Genomic DNA, 15,454 nt, shown 5'->3' with positions numbered 1-15,454 from the left:
ACTTTAGAAAGCAATCACAGTCAACATATTAAAGTTATTACCAATGATTGTAATCCATATGTTGCCTGATGAGAGTATGCGGTTGTACGGTCCCATAAGTGTCCACTTCCGGCATGTTCATGTCGTCTATGAAATATACCAATAGTTTCGTGCCCGGTGGCCCGTAATTATGCCCCGCTTTCCTCTCCAAATGTTTCTCGAGTATTCTTTGCAACATCTCTTCTCGAACGAAAACGAAAATCAATATGATTTATCATTGATTAAAGTGAGAGCTATGATAATTGTAATATGATAAAATTGGCTTAAATTCACAAATAAGCAAAATATATTTATACATTGAAGAATTGTGGCGCTTACACAACGCAATCTTAAAAAAATAAGCACCAATATTTTCAAAGTGGATTTTTTAATATTCCTAATTTTTTATAAGTGCAATAGAAAGAAACATTTTAAGAAAAAATCTTTAATTTTATGAAAATAGTATAAGTTACTTTGAGCATTTCGAGAAATTTCGAGACATGGAAAGTTTATGAAGGCTCTATAAAATTCACGGTTCTTTAGAAAATGTTTGGATTGTCTCTCTTCACCTGATGTAGTGTAGAAATTAAAGGGAACGTTTGCGATGTTGTAATTATCTGCCAAATTTGCCAATTTGTCGGCCATGATGACACTTTTTCCGGAGCCCGCTCCACCCACTAACATTACCGGAACGCGTTTTTTTATCAGCAAGTCCATGAAGAAACGCAAACGCACCGTTTCTCCAGTTGGCACTAAAGCGGACTGCATTAAACGTTAAATACATTTAAAAAATGTTTAATATATATATTCAAACTTGTTTTTTTAGTTTTGCTCATAGAAAACGTATCGTCGCAATTAGAATATTTAATTTAGTAATAGTCTCTATAATCAAAAAATAATTATTTATGACAATTTCGTTTATGTAATTGTATTTTACATCCTTTAAAATAATTTAATGAATGGAACCTGAAGCGGAATATCAGACTCCAACTCGAACTGGACGACTCTCTCGCTCCAGGGTATCAACTTTTTCGTCTCTGGTTCTATGAAATAACTAAATATGGTTTCGCCTATTGGAAACTTGATGGTTCTGAATTCATTTTGCCACCACCTGCTAAATTCTTTTCGCCAATCTATCAGCTGATCTTGAAACATTGCGGAACCGAACGCCCAAATACAAGCGAATGCAAAATACAATTCGTACCTGAAATATGAATCGTAAACATACGAGTTCCATGAAACATTCTTTTTTCGATTTGTTTTTACGTCGCGAAAGATCGCGAAAAATATCAGAATTTTGTTCATTAATATCGTTACCATTCCTTCGGACAGTCTGGCGGTACATTTTCTTTGGTCAGGAAACAATCAAGTAAGTGACAAAGCATTTGCAAATGACATATCTCTGGTAAGGGGGTGATTTTCTTAAATCTTGACTTTGTCACTTCCAGTAAAGGTGGAATATACTTTTCGAAGAGAATCGATAGATTAGCACGTTCGGAATGATCTCTTGTCTCTATCCAACTTGTGATGAATCTGCGAATAAGTTTCTCGACTTGAAATCATTCCAAAAATTAATCGTAATGCTTATTAAAAAATATAGATAGATTAATCGAATTAGAAGCCGATGGCATAAATCAAACTTTTGTCAAAGTTTAACTATGATTGAAATTTTACTCTTCGAAATCTTTAATCTCAGAATTTTCCTTATCACGGTATAATACGTGAATGTATTTATTGCTTACGGACTCCAGCCTAAATCTTGTGGGTTGATGTATAAAATCCCCGCTCTGGACACCGTCGCTGGCGTAGCTGTCCTGAAATAAAAACATGAATATTGAAAATAATTCTATAATTATCACAAATAAAAGTTTTCGTCTTCTATTCGCGTTAAATTTTAATGTTTAATTAATTAAAACAAAGTAAAATTAATTTTTATTTTTATTTGCTTTGATCTTTCCTTTAAATTTAATTGAATGGCTTTGATTGATTCTTTTCGATAATTAAATATATAATATACATTCCATTTTTTTATTATTTTGTAGAAATATTAATTATGAAATAAAATGTTTGATTAATCTGCCTAGGGTGTTATTCGAAGCAATCGAAAAATATTTGTTATAAATTTACAAATATTTTTTAGATACCTATAATAACAAATTAAAAATTAAATAAGCTGGTAGATTGTTTAAGAATTGACTAAGACATCACCTTAAAGTTGAGATTTCGAAGAGAAGGCGCATTTGTTTGGTCAATGCAATTCTCTCGTTACTCGCCAACGTCAAGACCTTATTATCGTCCATCACAGTATTCAATGATTCGATCCACATCGGGTCGATGTCACCATCGAACACGATCCACTTTGGACCGTTGCTGGGCATATTGGCTTGCTCCCTCATTATCATGGAGAACAACCTGTAAAAGTGGCAATAAGAATAGAAAGTCGCGGGAGAGCCTATTATCGAGCATGGCCTAATACGAGCGCATAGTGCTTTTGATCGCGCGGCTGAAAATTGACGGGTGCGCTGTATTCCAACCCGTCTTTCCATTCCCTCGTCGCTGGATTAATGACACCAAATAACTCGTCGTTGGTCACCGCCTTTGGATTCAGATCGTTGTAATGCGGTTTGCGCGTTTGTTTCGTATACGTTCTGTTGAGCGTCTTCCAGACTTCGGTCTTACCGGTTCCAGCGAGGCCGACGATAAAGACAGAGTGTCGAACGTGAAGCAACTCCTCCAATTGTACAACCTGAGGCGAACCGAAGAGTGAAGGAGAATCTCTTTCTCTCTCTCTTCATATATATTTATCAATTATTCAAAAGATAAATATTACGTATAATATATGTACCTTTAAAATAAATCCATCTTCCGGTTGTAGCTTTAAATCGAGAGCCGCAGATTTGACCATCATTTCGAAATCTAGCTCTCTCTTTCGCGGTACATCCAAAGCGGGAAATAAATCTCCTAAACAAATAAAAGGAAAATTGCAGTGATCACTGATATATCAACGTGTCTCGGAAAATCTATATAATCTGTCTTAAAATCTGTCAAATTATTTTCTATCTACAGATTATTTTATTCATTTAATATTGATTTTTTTTTTAAAAAAGATATCGTAGGTACGAATAATTTTTAATAATAACCGATGAAATTCACTATAGCAACGTAAAATATGCTGCGTCAGTAAGCTTTTTCTCTCCGTATAATTGTTTCGACATATTCTATTCAAATGATATTATCTTTTTCTCATACCTATTAATCCCATGAATACTGGCACATCGTCAGTCACGATTTTTGGCATATTAAAATCTCTTAAAGCTCTCATTAACACTTGCTCCTCCGGCCTTTGCCTATCGTCACGCTTCAATTTTCCAGCGACGACCAAAACGGACTTGATGGCTCTCAGACCCCAGTCGTAATGATCTTGCTTGGATAAGAGTTCACGACATAGCATATACAGAGTAATGAACTTTCTCGCTAGTAATCTCGCCTCTTGAAAACCCTCGGCCACTAACATGATCTCGCAAATTAGCTCAAAATCGGGCACCACCATAGCACAGGGCCTGTCGATCAATTCCGTCGATGATTATTTGTTAATGCGATTATTAATTTTCGGCTCGTTTACCGGAATAGCGTCTTCAAGTTTTCGGGTAATTCCGTTCTACCGGCGTAACCGGGATTCATCGTTATAAATATGCCAACTGTGTCCACGATGTTGAGCTCCTCCCCAAAGAACAAGAATGTATTCTTTCGGTTTTTGACCCCATCCAGAACGCATTTCACTTGCACAGCGACGACCGACAAGACCTCGACGGAAATTCTATTGAATTCGTCGAAGCAACCCCATGCCCCAGTCTGCGCTAATCCTTTGTATATATTGCCGCAAGACTACGAATGTTCAAAGGAAGATGAAATGAATTTGTGAATTTTATATTTTATTTAATTTAACGAGAAACTATGGTAATAGATACTAAATATTTACGTTGAGAAAAAATATTTTGTAATCTCTTGACGCGCTTCCTTCCTTTGTACGTATAAGTCAATATATTCAAAAACGCGCGCATGTGTGCTAATGTCACAAACATAGAAATGTATGCAGGAGGAGTTAAAAGTCACGAGAGATAACGAAACTCAATTTTACGCTCCGTTAAGTATAACGTAACTTGAAAGTTTAAAAGCACTTTGTGTAATATGTAATAACCGATAGTAAAGAAACGAACGTTTATTTCATAAGAACACCCGGCAAGACCGGAATCTTTTCAAATTGGACATTTCTCGCGCGAGAACCTTCGCGTAGGACGCGAGAAACGAATTTTTCGAGGGAGGGAGAGAGAGAGAGAGAGAGAGAGAGAGAGGGGGAGACTATACTTTATAGTCCATTTGTTCGGAACAGTTGAAGACATAAACCATTTGTCCGAGGGCTCTACCGAGGTCCTTGGTCGTCTCGGTTTTCCCCGTCCCTGCGGGCCCAGCCGGTGCACCGCCCATTATCAGATGCAACGATTGCGTCAACGTAATGTAGCATCTGTCCGTCAACGGCGTAATTACTAGCCGTGGCACGTTACCCAGGTACTCGTAAGCGTATATGAAACACGCGTCGCAAATGTTGGCGAAGCAATCTTCCGATTTGTCGTCCCACCTACGGAGGCGAGAAACAATCTTTTTCAATTTATTTTTTTTTCTTCCTGCACACCTGCGTGAAAAGATTAGTGTGTAAACAGCACGGGAACGAAAATTCAATAAATAGATGGCCGGAGATAGAAATTCTCAATACGAATGTATTCTAATAATTATTATTTTTAAAATCGATAGAATATCGATATTTCTAAAATTGATTTATTTATCGATATTTCTAAAATTTAAATTTTATTAATTTTGTAATTAAAAAAAGATACGAGACAAGATTACAAATATAATATCTTTAAATCTGATTCTGATAAAAAATGATTTCCGACAAAAGCATTCTTTACTTAGATAATCGGAAAGTAGATACATCTCTTTAGGCAATAAACTGATATTTATATTTTATATTTATTATGCAGAATCTCTCTGTATATTTATCCTTTTTATAGAAGACTTAGCATATTTTTATAAAATACTGGCTTTTTTGTTTATACAGATTTAAATGCAGAACGATAATAATACTAACTTTTGGTGAATTTTGAATTGAAAACAATTTGATTTATCGATATTAAATGCTATGTATCATTTTTCTGAAGTAATTGAACAATCGCAAAATTTTGTCTGTAAAATCTTGATTGAAAAACTCTGCATTAGAATCACCTGTGTCTTAACTGCGACTGCCATTGAAAATTGGAGGAGCTTTCCGCTTTGAGAGATATTAATTTCCCGACGACGTCACGCGCGTGCACGTCGATGGTACAGATAGTCATGATCTTTTGCCGATCATTCTCGTTCAGGTCGCCGCGTAGAATTGCGATCAATGCGTTTAATTGGCTGATTTGCTTCTTCTGATAATCCTTGAGCGCATTCTCGAATCCCTCTTCGAGCCGCACGAATGCCATATTCACCTCGGAAGTCCACCAGATTTGCGTGCCGCATAGAGCTGGCTGCGCCTCTTGATCTAAAATCCAAGACTCGCGGTGCTTCTCATCGTACGAAACGACAGCCTGGCTGAAACGATATCTCACGGTTCGCCTCATTGCCTCCGTAACGCGATTCAACCAGATCTCAACCTGCGAATCAGATGATTATCTTGATTCGAGAGCAGCCGGAGCTACGCTCTATGAAATCTAAATACGAGAAGAGATGTACTTATCGAAAATACTTTTTTCTCAACGTTATTGTTATTAAAAAAAAAAAAAGAAAATTTAATACACACGATTAATCTCATAATCGATAGAAAATAAAATCCGTGAACACTGGTGTGTTTAAAGAAACTACTGAAAAATAAAAATCTTAAATTAATAATGCTCAGCCATTAATCATACAAACGCTGTATTTATGTGTCATTTCACACTGCATGTCTTATGAGATTGGTTAATTTTATACCTTTCCTGTGCAATCGCATGTACCATACATGGCCATTTCTTCGCCGTCCTTCGCTATCATTCCGTTGGCATGTTTCGTCGGCTTTCCTCCTTCGAGTACCCACTGCAGCTTCGCCAACGAGTCGTACAATTTAGGCAAATGCTTGCAAACCATTTCGGGATTATTTCCTGTTGCGATAAAGCGCGTGCATAAGTAATGATGAAATAAATTTTATATTATTATGACGAAGAGAGGGGACTTTACCGTTGCTCAGTATGTCCAATAGATCTGCAGATGAGATAAAATAGAATCGTGGATAGGCCAGTCTTTTTGTCTCCAGATAATCGGACAGTGCTTTCTCGCAAATGTTCAATTGTCTTTCCAATTCCTCCAAGCGGTCCAGAAGTTTCGGTCTATTCATCGACTTCACTATATTCAAGTTGGTTAACATTTCCTTCAATAGATCCTTGATAAGAAATTCGAGGATATCGAATCAGTATTATTTAACCGAAAAATCGTATAAATCATCAAGATAAACAAACAATCTTATATATATATATTATATATTATATATATATATATATATATATATAGAGAGAGAGAGAGAGAGACAGAGAGAGAGCTTTACTCTTTTTTAAAATTTTTAAAAGAAGATTCGTCGGAGTTTAAAATTACCTTAAAATCCTTGTCTATCTTTTCAAAGCGTTTCGACTCCTCCGGTAATTGGCTTCTTATATCTTCCGAGCCGATAAAAATACTCTCCAGATGCATCCATCTTCGTTGAACTTCAAACCAGGCGTTGATCGTGGCGTCTGCATTGCCGAGCTTCTTTTGCCAGTCCATCACTTCGTCGAGGAAATAGGCGACATATTTGGAGTCCAACATATTTTGCAGTTGTACCTGCGACAGCGATCTTTTTCGTTTCTCGATCAAGGCTGACGAGGAAGAAATCTGATAGGATATATACCTGATTCTCTTCCAACATCTCGATCGTTCCTTCACTTATTTTTAGGACGCTGAGTTTCGTACGTTCGTGCGTCTCTTTACTGAATTCGAGAGTGTCCCATGTATTGTGTAGCTCTTTGAGAACTTTTTCCATGCTCATTTCTTTAACCGCTTTGTCTACCGTGTTTTTAACCTCCTCTTCGTATTTATGAAGCTCTAATTTCAGCAGATCTTCCAAAGTGGTTTTATCGTCCATAGTGAATTTTACCTGCGTATCAATTATATTTCAGTCGATTAATAAAATGTGATTGGAAATATAGAGAAATTATTTTATATTGTTATATATAGAACTAGATTTATCATATGGGATTGTCTGCTCTAGATAAGTAGACCATATACAAGAAATATATATCTTCCTATACGATATGTATTAATTTTTTTTATCTCTTATACGATTCTTTTCTCATTTCCAATCATTTTCAAAAATGCTCTTATTAAATGACATTATTTAATCACTCGTGTTTCAGCCATGAGTTCTTGCCAATGTCTGTCCCTGATAGCGGGATTTTGCAATTCCGAAACTGCCCTTAGCGATGATATCATGTTCCTCACTTGTGCTTCTATCCGTGCGTACAAGTCCCAAGCTCGCATCTCTTTATCTAATTCTAAATTAATATGAAACACATCTCATTTTTTGCACAATTATATATGATTCATATAATGTGACTGACAAGATACGATTAAAATCAGAATTTTTCGCATTTTAAGAATACTTGATGCGATACTGGAAAAGCATCAATAATCAATATAAAACTTACGTCTCAATTCCCGAATCAATTTTTTACATTCTTGATCCATTCCTTCGACATCTATTTTTTTCCAGAATGTTGTCTTCCACTCGTCTAAACTCGACGTAACGATATTGACATAATCCCAAAGATTCTTCAGAAGTTTCAATTCTCTTCTGGCGAGCTTGATTTGTTTAAATTCCGTTACCTGCTGCTCGAATATATTCGCCTGATCGTGTAATGCCTTTAATTCCTCTTCGAACTTCACGATTTCTTCGTTTATCTTATCTAGTTTCTCGTACACGTTTGTACAATCGAAACTAGACAGTGAATTAGAAATATGTAATACGCGTATCTAAATCTATTTACAGAAATAAGAAAGAAAATAGGCTGTCTTACTTAAATACGACGTTCTCGCGGAATCTCGCCAGATATTGCTGTTGCCTAAAATCGTAATAATTGAGACGCTTCTTCAGCAGCTCAATTTGTCGCGCCATCAAAGGTTGTACGAGCTGCTTCACCTGCGCCGCCCATTTCTTAACCGTCGCCCATTGCTCCGGCAATTCCGTCAGCCAGGTATACGTTTCTTCACCGAATTTCACTTGATACTGCTTGAGAAGATCTATAGTCGCCTGCGATCAAATGAACGCGAGCGATTATTAGAAAAAAGTATCCTTCGAAGGATAAAAAAATGTAATTTTTAATTTCTTTAATTCATTGTTGGATTTTTCGTTTTACGTAAATTTGAATAATTATGAATTATGAATAAGATACAATCTAGGTCTTTATTTGTCTTATGATATTGGAAATCAAACGAAATTTCATAATGTTTCATTTTTTACTCTACCTTTATAGGCTCCCACATGTCGTCAATTTGATATTGCCGATCTCGAACTTGCTTTAAATAATATATAGTGTTTAGTAAGTCTTCGTAATCATCCGGTGCGATCGGCTGTGTGAATTTCTTTAGAGCTTTGGTCAAGAATTCACTAAGGTTTCTGAGCCTGCGATATATACATTATCCAAACATCAATTGGATATCTTATGCAATATCAATTATAATTTTACAATAAAAAAGGAAGAGAGAGGAATTTAAAAAGCAGTTTTCTTTTCCAAATATATGGGAAGAATGATATATAGGCAACACACATACTCGCTGTTGACATGATCGATGAGATACGTCTTAAATAAATTAGTCCATTTGCAGATCGTGTTGAGTAGAGCTTGCTTGAAGGATCTCACATCTAGCCGTAACCAACGCAAGAAAATCTTCTCATTTTCGAATTCGTCACATTTTTTGTAAAGAGCCATAAAGTAGTCGATCTCTCTTTTAAAATCGTCTAATCCTGGCTTTTTCTCTTTTAAATGCTCCGATAAATTTTCTAGCCCCTGCGCTACCATTTCCTTTTCTTCGTCCGTGAGAGCACGGCCGAAACGTAAAAACAAATTCAAGTATTGCTGCTTATCGTCCAACCATAACCAGGAAAATGGCTCAAAGATCTGTAATTTGAAGAACAGTGGGATTTTCACGAGTAAAACATTTTAATTTCATGTTTAATGCTTTTTCAAATAAATGCTATTCGAAAGTTTGCTTATCAGCGAACTTGTTTTTTATATTAATTGGAAATAATAAAAATTTAGATACTATTGAGATAATATACTATCGCGAACAAAAATGACAAGTAAAATATATCTACGATCCAAATTCGAGATCGAAAATAAGATAAAAACAGAGTTATACTTGGAGATCTTACGACAATATATTCCTGTGCTTGCACCAAACCCAGTTTGATCCGATGACACGTCTCCTCGAGCATGAAAACGATATTTTCTTCTTCCGCTAAATCGATCTTAAAATATTATATCGCGATTAGTAACGGAAGAGTCGTATTATGATCATATACGCAATAAGTTGAGAAATTATCGTACAGTAGAATGTGATTTCTTTTCAGTTTTTTGAAAATAAAAATGTATTATATAACTTTCTATTGTTTTAATTATCTATATTTTAATCACGTTCTATTTAATCAATTATTTTAATCATCTATCACATTCAATTTAAAAGTTTCAAATATCTAGATATGCCCCCGAAAAGAGACGAGATTTTGTTAAAATAAAGTTTATCTGCAATTATTATGCCTGAAATCAAAAATTCATCAAAACACTTTCTTTCTTATATAAGTTATTATTTTTTTCATCATTATTTAATAACTATTTTCTTCATCTAAATAAAAAAAATTATTTCATATTTCAGATAATATGATGATATGCACTGAATATTGCGCCTGTTACCGAGCACCCTGTATACAACGACGTACTCCATAGTGCTCTCGTTCCGTTGCGATGTCGGGATCTACGCGCGGTATCAAAGTTCCCATCCTCATAACATCAAGCAACAGGCCCTCATAAAACGTGTAAAAGCCTTCGGGATCATCCGGATCTACCGCAGGAAGAAAGACAATGTGGGGAACCTCGAGTAATAACTGAATCTTGAAGAGAGGCGACACGTTGCTCTCCGGATCAGTTTCATCGAGCAGGTAACATATACTGCAAATATGCACATCGCATGAAAACTTGAAACGTTAATCTTTAAATTTTATTTTTTAATAACCGTTAATCTGAAATATTTCGGAAGTCCGAAAATTAATATAGGAGGACCTTGATTAAATGCCATCGAAATAATGGGTATGATTTTACTATTGCTAAAGTGAAATAATTTAGTTACACAACGGATGCGAATTGATATTATAATATTATAAATGATCGATTAACTTTAAGATGACGCATTAACTTTGTACAAAGAATAACAGCTCAATACCTGGTAGAAGCGGCTTGGATCAGAACTTTCGATATCAGATCGTCAATATAAGCGAGATATGGTTTCCATTTGATCATACGCTGAACAATTTCTTCCTCAGTTTGGAATATTTCGGTTATTAGTTCTGCTTTTTGATTTTCCAAATCACCACCCACGGTCGTTCTTTCCTTCTCTTCAATTCTATGACGATATATGAAAAATGTTTCGTAACAAGTGCAAATAATTTTTATATATTATTTCTACTTATATATGGATATAATGAAAACAAAATTTGTGTGTTTCAATATTGAGAAAAGGTTGATATACACCTCAATTTGCTTAGCGGAGTTCGTATCTCTTCTACGTCCTCTGCTCTTTCTTCGAGTTCTATATCTCGCTTCCCGATATCTATCTGTGCATCTGTATTCGAATATATCATAATTTTATTTTGGCCAAATCTTGGAATTTTAAAAGTTCTGAATAAGATAGCATAAATAGTTAGTATAAAAGAATCATGGCACTCGTGATATGGAATATAATGTGAATCTTTTAAAAAACAAATTTGAAGAAAAAATATTCTACAAATTTTTCGAAAGCTTGTTTCGTTCCGCAAAACAATCTAGCTTTAGAGACAATAGGTAAATATGAATTACTTTCGTCCAACTCGAACTCGTCTCTCTCGTACCAAAGATCGGGTAACAAGTCGAAGAAGAGTTTATAATTTTCATCCAAGACTCGATTTAGTTCCCTGACGGCGCGCTCGATTTGACCGTATCGCTTTTGAAAATTCTCATCTCGTTCGCCCAAGGCGAGCAAATTCTCGCTTTTAAAATCTTTACGCTCTAATATCGGCGACAGTGCCCACGAGTAAATCATCCGCAGCAATGCGCCGACGTTTTCTTGCGCGCGAAAGATCCGCGAATGTAATTTCCGCACCGGATTCATCAAATTATCGATATACTCCGGCACTTCTATATTTTTATAATATAATGTTATGTTTTTATAATATAATGTTATATAATTGATATATAAACTAGAATTTTCACCTGGAGAATTCCAATCATACATTTCTTGACCAATGCGAATTAATTCATCTATTCTTTCGATCTCGTGTCTCACCAACTCCATTTCCACAGGCAAACCGTTATTCCTTATCCAATTGTACCTGCCGTATTTAAATAAATCGAGATCTTTGAGTCATCTTGAATCTCCGAGCCAAGTATTTACTCACCATTGTATAAACAAACTCAGATTGTATGTGCTCTCGAAGAAATATTGCGTTCTGTAGTAGAGCCGAATCGCTTCCTCGGACAGGTCTGGCCTCTGCATAATAATCATATAACGAATTTCGCGCAGGAGAGCGGTCAGCTCTGGATGGAAGTTCAGATTGAGTAATTTGTTCTCGCGTATTGTTAATAAGCTCTTCGACAAGTGAACATCGCTTATATCGACCATCTTTTTGGCCCAGTCCATGAATATTTCGTGCTCCATCGCGTCCATGAGCGACTTGTGGGAACACGATGTGCTTTTATTAACGCAATTTCCATCGCGAGAGTCGTACGAATATATAAAGTATTATAAATTTCTTAAGGGATTACACAGGGATCCACTGAATGGAAAAAAAAAATATTTTTAAGACTTAGAGCAAAATGTTACCTGCAGTTGCTCGTGCTTCAGTTTGGTTTCACGCGCGATTCTCAAGATTATTAGAGGATGATCGACAGATTTCGCGCATTGCATCGGATAATCTATTCGTTGCCGCAATTGCGTCAATGTGCACAAAGCGCCGGCCACACGCGGGAAATACTGATCGGTCTCAATCCACTCGTTCTCGTCACGGTCTTTGAACGTGTTGTCGAATATTACCTGGAATAGGTACAAATTTTCGTTCAAGCCTTGCAGTCATATTATATCTATATTAATCTCTGTATACTAATTATTAATATCAACATAATATAATATCACACATTGCGCGTACTTTAATATCATCGAAATGAATATGAATTCTTTGAAGCAATTTCTCGTAATTGTGCCATAATTGCGCCATGATGATCGGTCGATTGGCCATCGAGCCTATTATCCATATTAGTTTGAATATAGTTTCCGTATTATGACATTCGGAGAATGCCTGATCGAATATATTCGCGATCTGTCGATCAAACTCTTCGATCTACGACAAAGAAGATAACAAATTTTTACTTTACAGCACTCATCACAGAGAAGGGAAGCAATGTATCCAATGTATTGAAATTTATGCGAGTATTACCTCACCTTCGCTAAAAAAAAAGTGACGCTATCGGTGAATCGTATTTCTTCCGGAATTAAAATATCATATTCCAACTCGGCGAATTCATTGTAAAGTTTGACAAACTTTTCGTGAATATCATATATTCTCGAGCACAATGTTTTCCCCTTCAAACCGGTAAATTCCATCTTTTCTAGCTTAAAATATTCTTGGGCCGTCTCAAACAACATCTGACGAATAGCATGGAATAATAAATTATCTTCTTTGAACTTACGCACAACTTATCTCTCGTATTTCTAACAGCGAGATTAGATCTTTTTTGTTATAAAAAAATGATACATTTTTTAAAAAACTAAAAAACTTGTTATACATAAATATAAATTTTTTTGAGAAGCAATCCATAAAATTAAATCCAAGATAATCTATTTTAGCTTGAAAGGAAGATGCACTATATTTCTAGCACCAGCTAGTACACTTTTGTTCGAGATAACACGAGATAACTTGTCTATGCGTGCGAAGTTGCTCAACTGAATTTTAAGAAATGAATCACAGACTTTTATCTCTGCTAGACGTTTCTGAAAATTTATTATTCTTCCGAGTACTAATTCTTCGTCAAAATTCCACGGGATCGACTCAGTCGGGTACTTGAAGTAGTAATCCAGCTTAGTTCGAAACATCTCGAACATTTCTGTGTAATAAGTCAGAATGCTTGTCACATGCTCCAAATGTTTCAGATTATCCTTGACGTCGCCCGCGAACAAGGTACTCTGATCCAAATATTTGGCGGCCTACAAAACTGCGCGATTAGCTATATAGTAGGCATTTCTACGTTCTTAAAGAAAAAGAAGAAGAGATATATATGTATAACTCATTAACATGCTAATTGAATGCGCGTGTCTGTTTAGATCTTTCTGAATAATTCTCGTCGAAAGGACGACAATGGGTTAAATAAATTTAAATAAATAGCAACGCAACACGAAAAGTTTCCAGTATCCTTTGTGAAGGATGACACACATTAATGCTTTTTTGAAAAAAACTAAATTAAATTTCTTTTATTAATTAATTTTCTAGTATAGGATTTAGATTGCTTGAGCGCCTCGATATTTGAAATAACTATTTCCCTTTTACGTACCTCAGTTATTAGCAAATTGGATATCTCGGACAGCAATGTGATTATCCGCGTGGAAGTGCAATAATATTTTGAGTTTGACCATGTCAGGCACACGCAATGCAACAGTGGTTTCAATCTCGGCTGTATATCTTTGAATTCAGTATTTTGTATGTCTTCGAAGTAAGGCTCCAACGCTTTCAAATAGGAACAAATATCACGCGCTTCGATCACCGCTAAAAATACGAATAAAAATCTTTTTGGATCGTCGCGTGGTTTTTTGTTAACGTGAAATTATATTTGAAAGTTTATCCGAAAATTTCTTAATCGGCAAATCCTGCTTTTTTGGAATAATTAGTTAGAACGGCGGTTAAAGGAACAAAATACCCATTCGTTATACATCCATTTAATTATCAATACATCAAATTAATACTTATTGGCCAATTGCTCGGTTAACGCTAGCAAGATCTAACCGGTCATAACGTCTTTCAATAGAGTCTTGAAACACTGTGAGTAGGGACTCTTGGTTAATTCCAGGATAGATGCCATTTTTTTCACTCGAGGATCTCTCATCTGGTTATAGATCGATTCGACATTTTCAAGTCGTTGACGCCAGAACTCGATCTCTGAAAGAAAAGTACGTGGTTAGTAATTAAAGTCTTTTTAATTCTCAATTTTGAAAATCAAGTGAGTCGCGAAAAAATCGAAAATATACATGCTTCTTTTTTTTCAAAATTACATAAAAATTATCCAAATTATGTATTATAAATAAATAACACGAGAAAAAAATTGTGTCACTTTTAGTTGGTAATATAATACAGTGTATCGACATATAATATGCATCGAATCCCACGAATAATGGCTCTGAAACGTCTTATCGATTTAAAAAAAAAAAAAAAAATCTGTTTTACTAAATACATGCAGAGTTCCTCTGAAAATCTTGCGAGATTTAAATACTGTTGCGTAGTACCCTCGCTCGGTATCGGCTGTTTATCGTTGAGGAAGGCGCGTGTGCTCTCCTCGTTAAGTACATCGTTAATTTGCGAACGCCATTTTGTCACTATAGTCTCTATATCGCTTTTTAAATAAACATCGACCTCAACACCGCCGCTTCGCTGCGCTTTCCATTCCTCCTCGAATACCTGTTCGACACCCATCGGCATCGGCAGTAACGTCTGTCCTGTCATCTTACCTTTGACCTGAAAGAGGACATCTTTTTTTTTCTAGAGTAAAGTATTTTGGAACTAGAGAGCTAATGAAGACATTTTTATTTCACTTAAAAATTTCACATTCACAGCTCGGATACCATTGAGTTTTTGAAGACGAGAATATTATTTATATTAAGAAGAAGAGAACATCGAAGGACGTATACTTGGGGACGCAACGGCAGTATCTGTCACACGGACAGATATTATGTCTCGCGGGTTAAGGGCTAAAAGTGACTCCGTATACCTGGCATATTATATTGCGGAAATCGTAAACGTGTTTCTTCGTGTCTTCGCCGATAACGCGCGGCCAGCCCTTGTGATTCCTCGGATTCGACAATATCGGCACGTAAGCCTAGG

General features: G+C 35.8%; 1 protein-coding gene across 1 annotated transcript in view; it reads right to left on the bottom strand.

Moving 5' to 3' along the window:
• The window catches only part of LOC115234623 (dynein beta chain, ciliary-like), a 32,356-nt gene that overhangs the window by 15,870 nt on the left and 1,032 nt on the right, over positions 1-15,454 (bottom strand). The window contains exons 3-37 of the mRNA XM_029805828.1: positions 15,342-15,449; positions 14,860-15,088; positions 14,363-14,515; positions 13,839-14,125; positions 13,336-13,569; positions 12,808-13,011; positions 12,515-12,706; positions 12,193-12,402; positions 11,768-12,042; positions 11,148-11,701; positions 10,866-11,082; positions 10,558-10,737; positions 10,058-10,286; positions 9,494-9,589; positions 8,893-9,239; positions 8,587-8,743; positions 8,139-8,371; positions 7,770-8,059; positions 7,468-7,616; positions 6,974-7,219; positions 6,682-6,906; positions 6,271-6,472; positions 6,028-6,194; positions 5,299-5,711; positions 4,384-4,654; positions 3,641-3,903; positions 3,268-3,578; positions 2,864-2,979; positions 2,553-2,764; positions 2,227-2,430; positions 1,761-1,832; positions 1,336-1,551; positions 985-1,222; positions 588-780; positions 42-219 (exon numbers count right to left, since the gene is read on the bottom strand). Coding sequence (XP_029661688.1) covers positions 42-219; positions 588-780; positions 985-1,222; positions 1,336-1,551; positions 1,761-1,832; positions 2,227-2,430; positions 2,553-2,764; positions 2,864-2,979; positions 3,268-3,578; positions 3,641-3,903; positions 4,384-4,654; positions 5,299-5,711; positions 6,028-6,194; positions 6,271-6,472; positions 6,682-6,906; positions 6,974-7,219; positions 7,468-7,616; positions 7,770-8,059; positions 8,139-8,371; positions 8,587-8,743; positions 8,893-9,239; positions 9,494-9,589; positions 10,058-10,286; positions 10,558-10,737; positions 10,866-11,082; positions 11,148-11,701; positions 11,768-12,042; positions 12,193-12,402; positions 12,515-12,706; positions 12,808-13,011; positions 13,336-13,569; positions 13,839-14,125; positions 14,363-14,515; positions 14,860-15,088; positions 15,342-15,449 — 7,871 coding nt within the window. The remainder of the gene's footprint in view (positions 1-41; positions 220-587; positions 781-984; positions 1,223-1,335; positions 1,552-1,760; positions 1,833-2,226; positions 2,431-2,552; positions 2,765-2,863; positions 2,980-3,267; positions 3,579-3,640; positions 3,904-4,383; positions 4,655-5,298; positions 5,712-6,027; positions 6,195-6,270; positions 6,473-6,681; positions 6,907-6,973; positions 7,220-7,467; positions 7,617-7,769; positions 8,060-8,138; positions 8,372-8,586; positions 8,744-8,892; positions 9,240-9,493; positions 9,590-10,057; positions 10,287-10,557; positions 10,738-10,865; positions 11,083-11,147; positions 11,702-11,767; positions 12,043-12,192; positions 12,403-12,514; positions 12,707-12,807; positions 13,012-13,335; positions 13,570-13,838; positions 14,126-14,362; positions 14,516-14,859; positions 15,089-15,341; positions 15,450-15,454) is intronic.

The sequence above is a fragment of the Formica exsecta genome, unplaced genomic scaffold, assembly GCF_003651465.1.
Source record: "Formica exsecta isolate Colony F162 unplaced genomic scaffold, ASM365146v1 scaffold108, whole genome shotgun sequence".
Taxonomy (NCBI): Eukaryota; Metazoa; Arthropoda; class Insecta; order Hymenoptera; family Formicidae; genus Formica; species Formica exsecta.
This window is presented reverse-complemented; position numbering and strand designations above follow the sequence as displayed.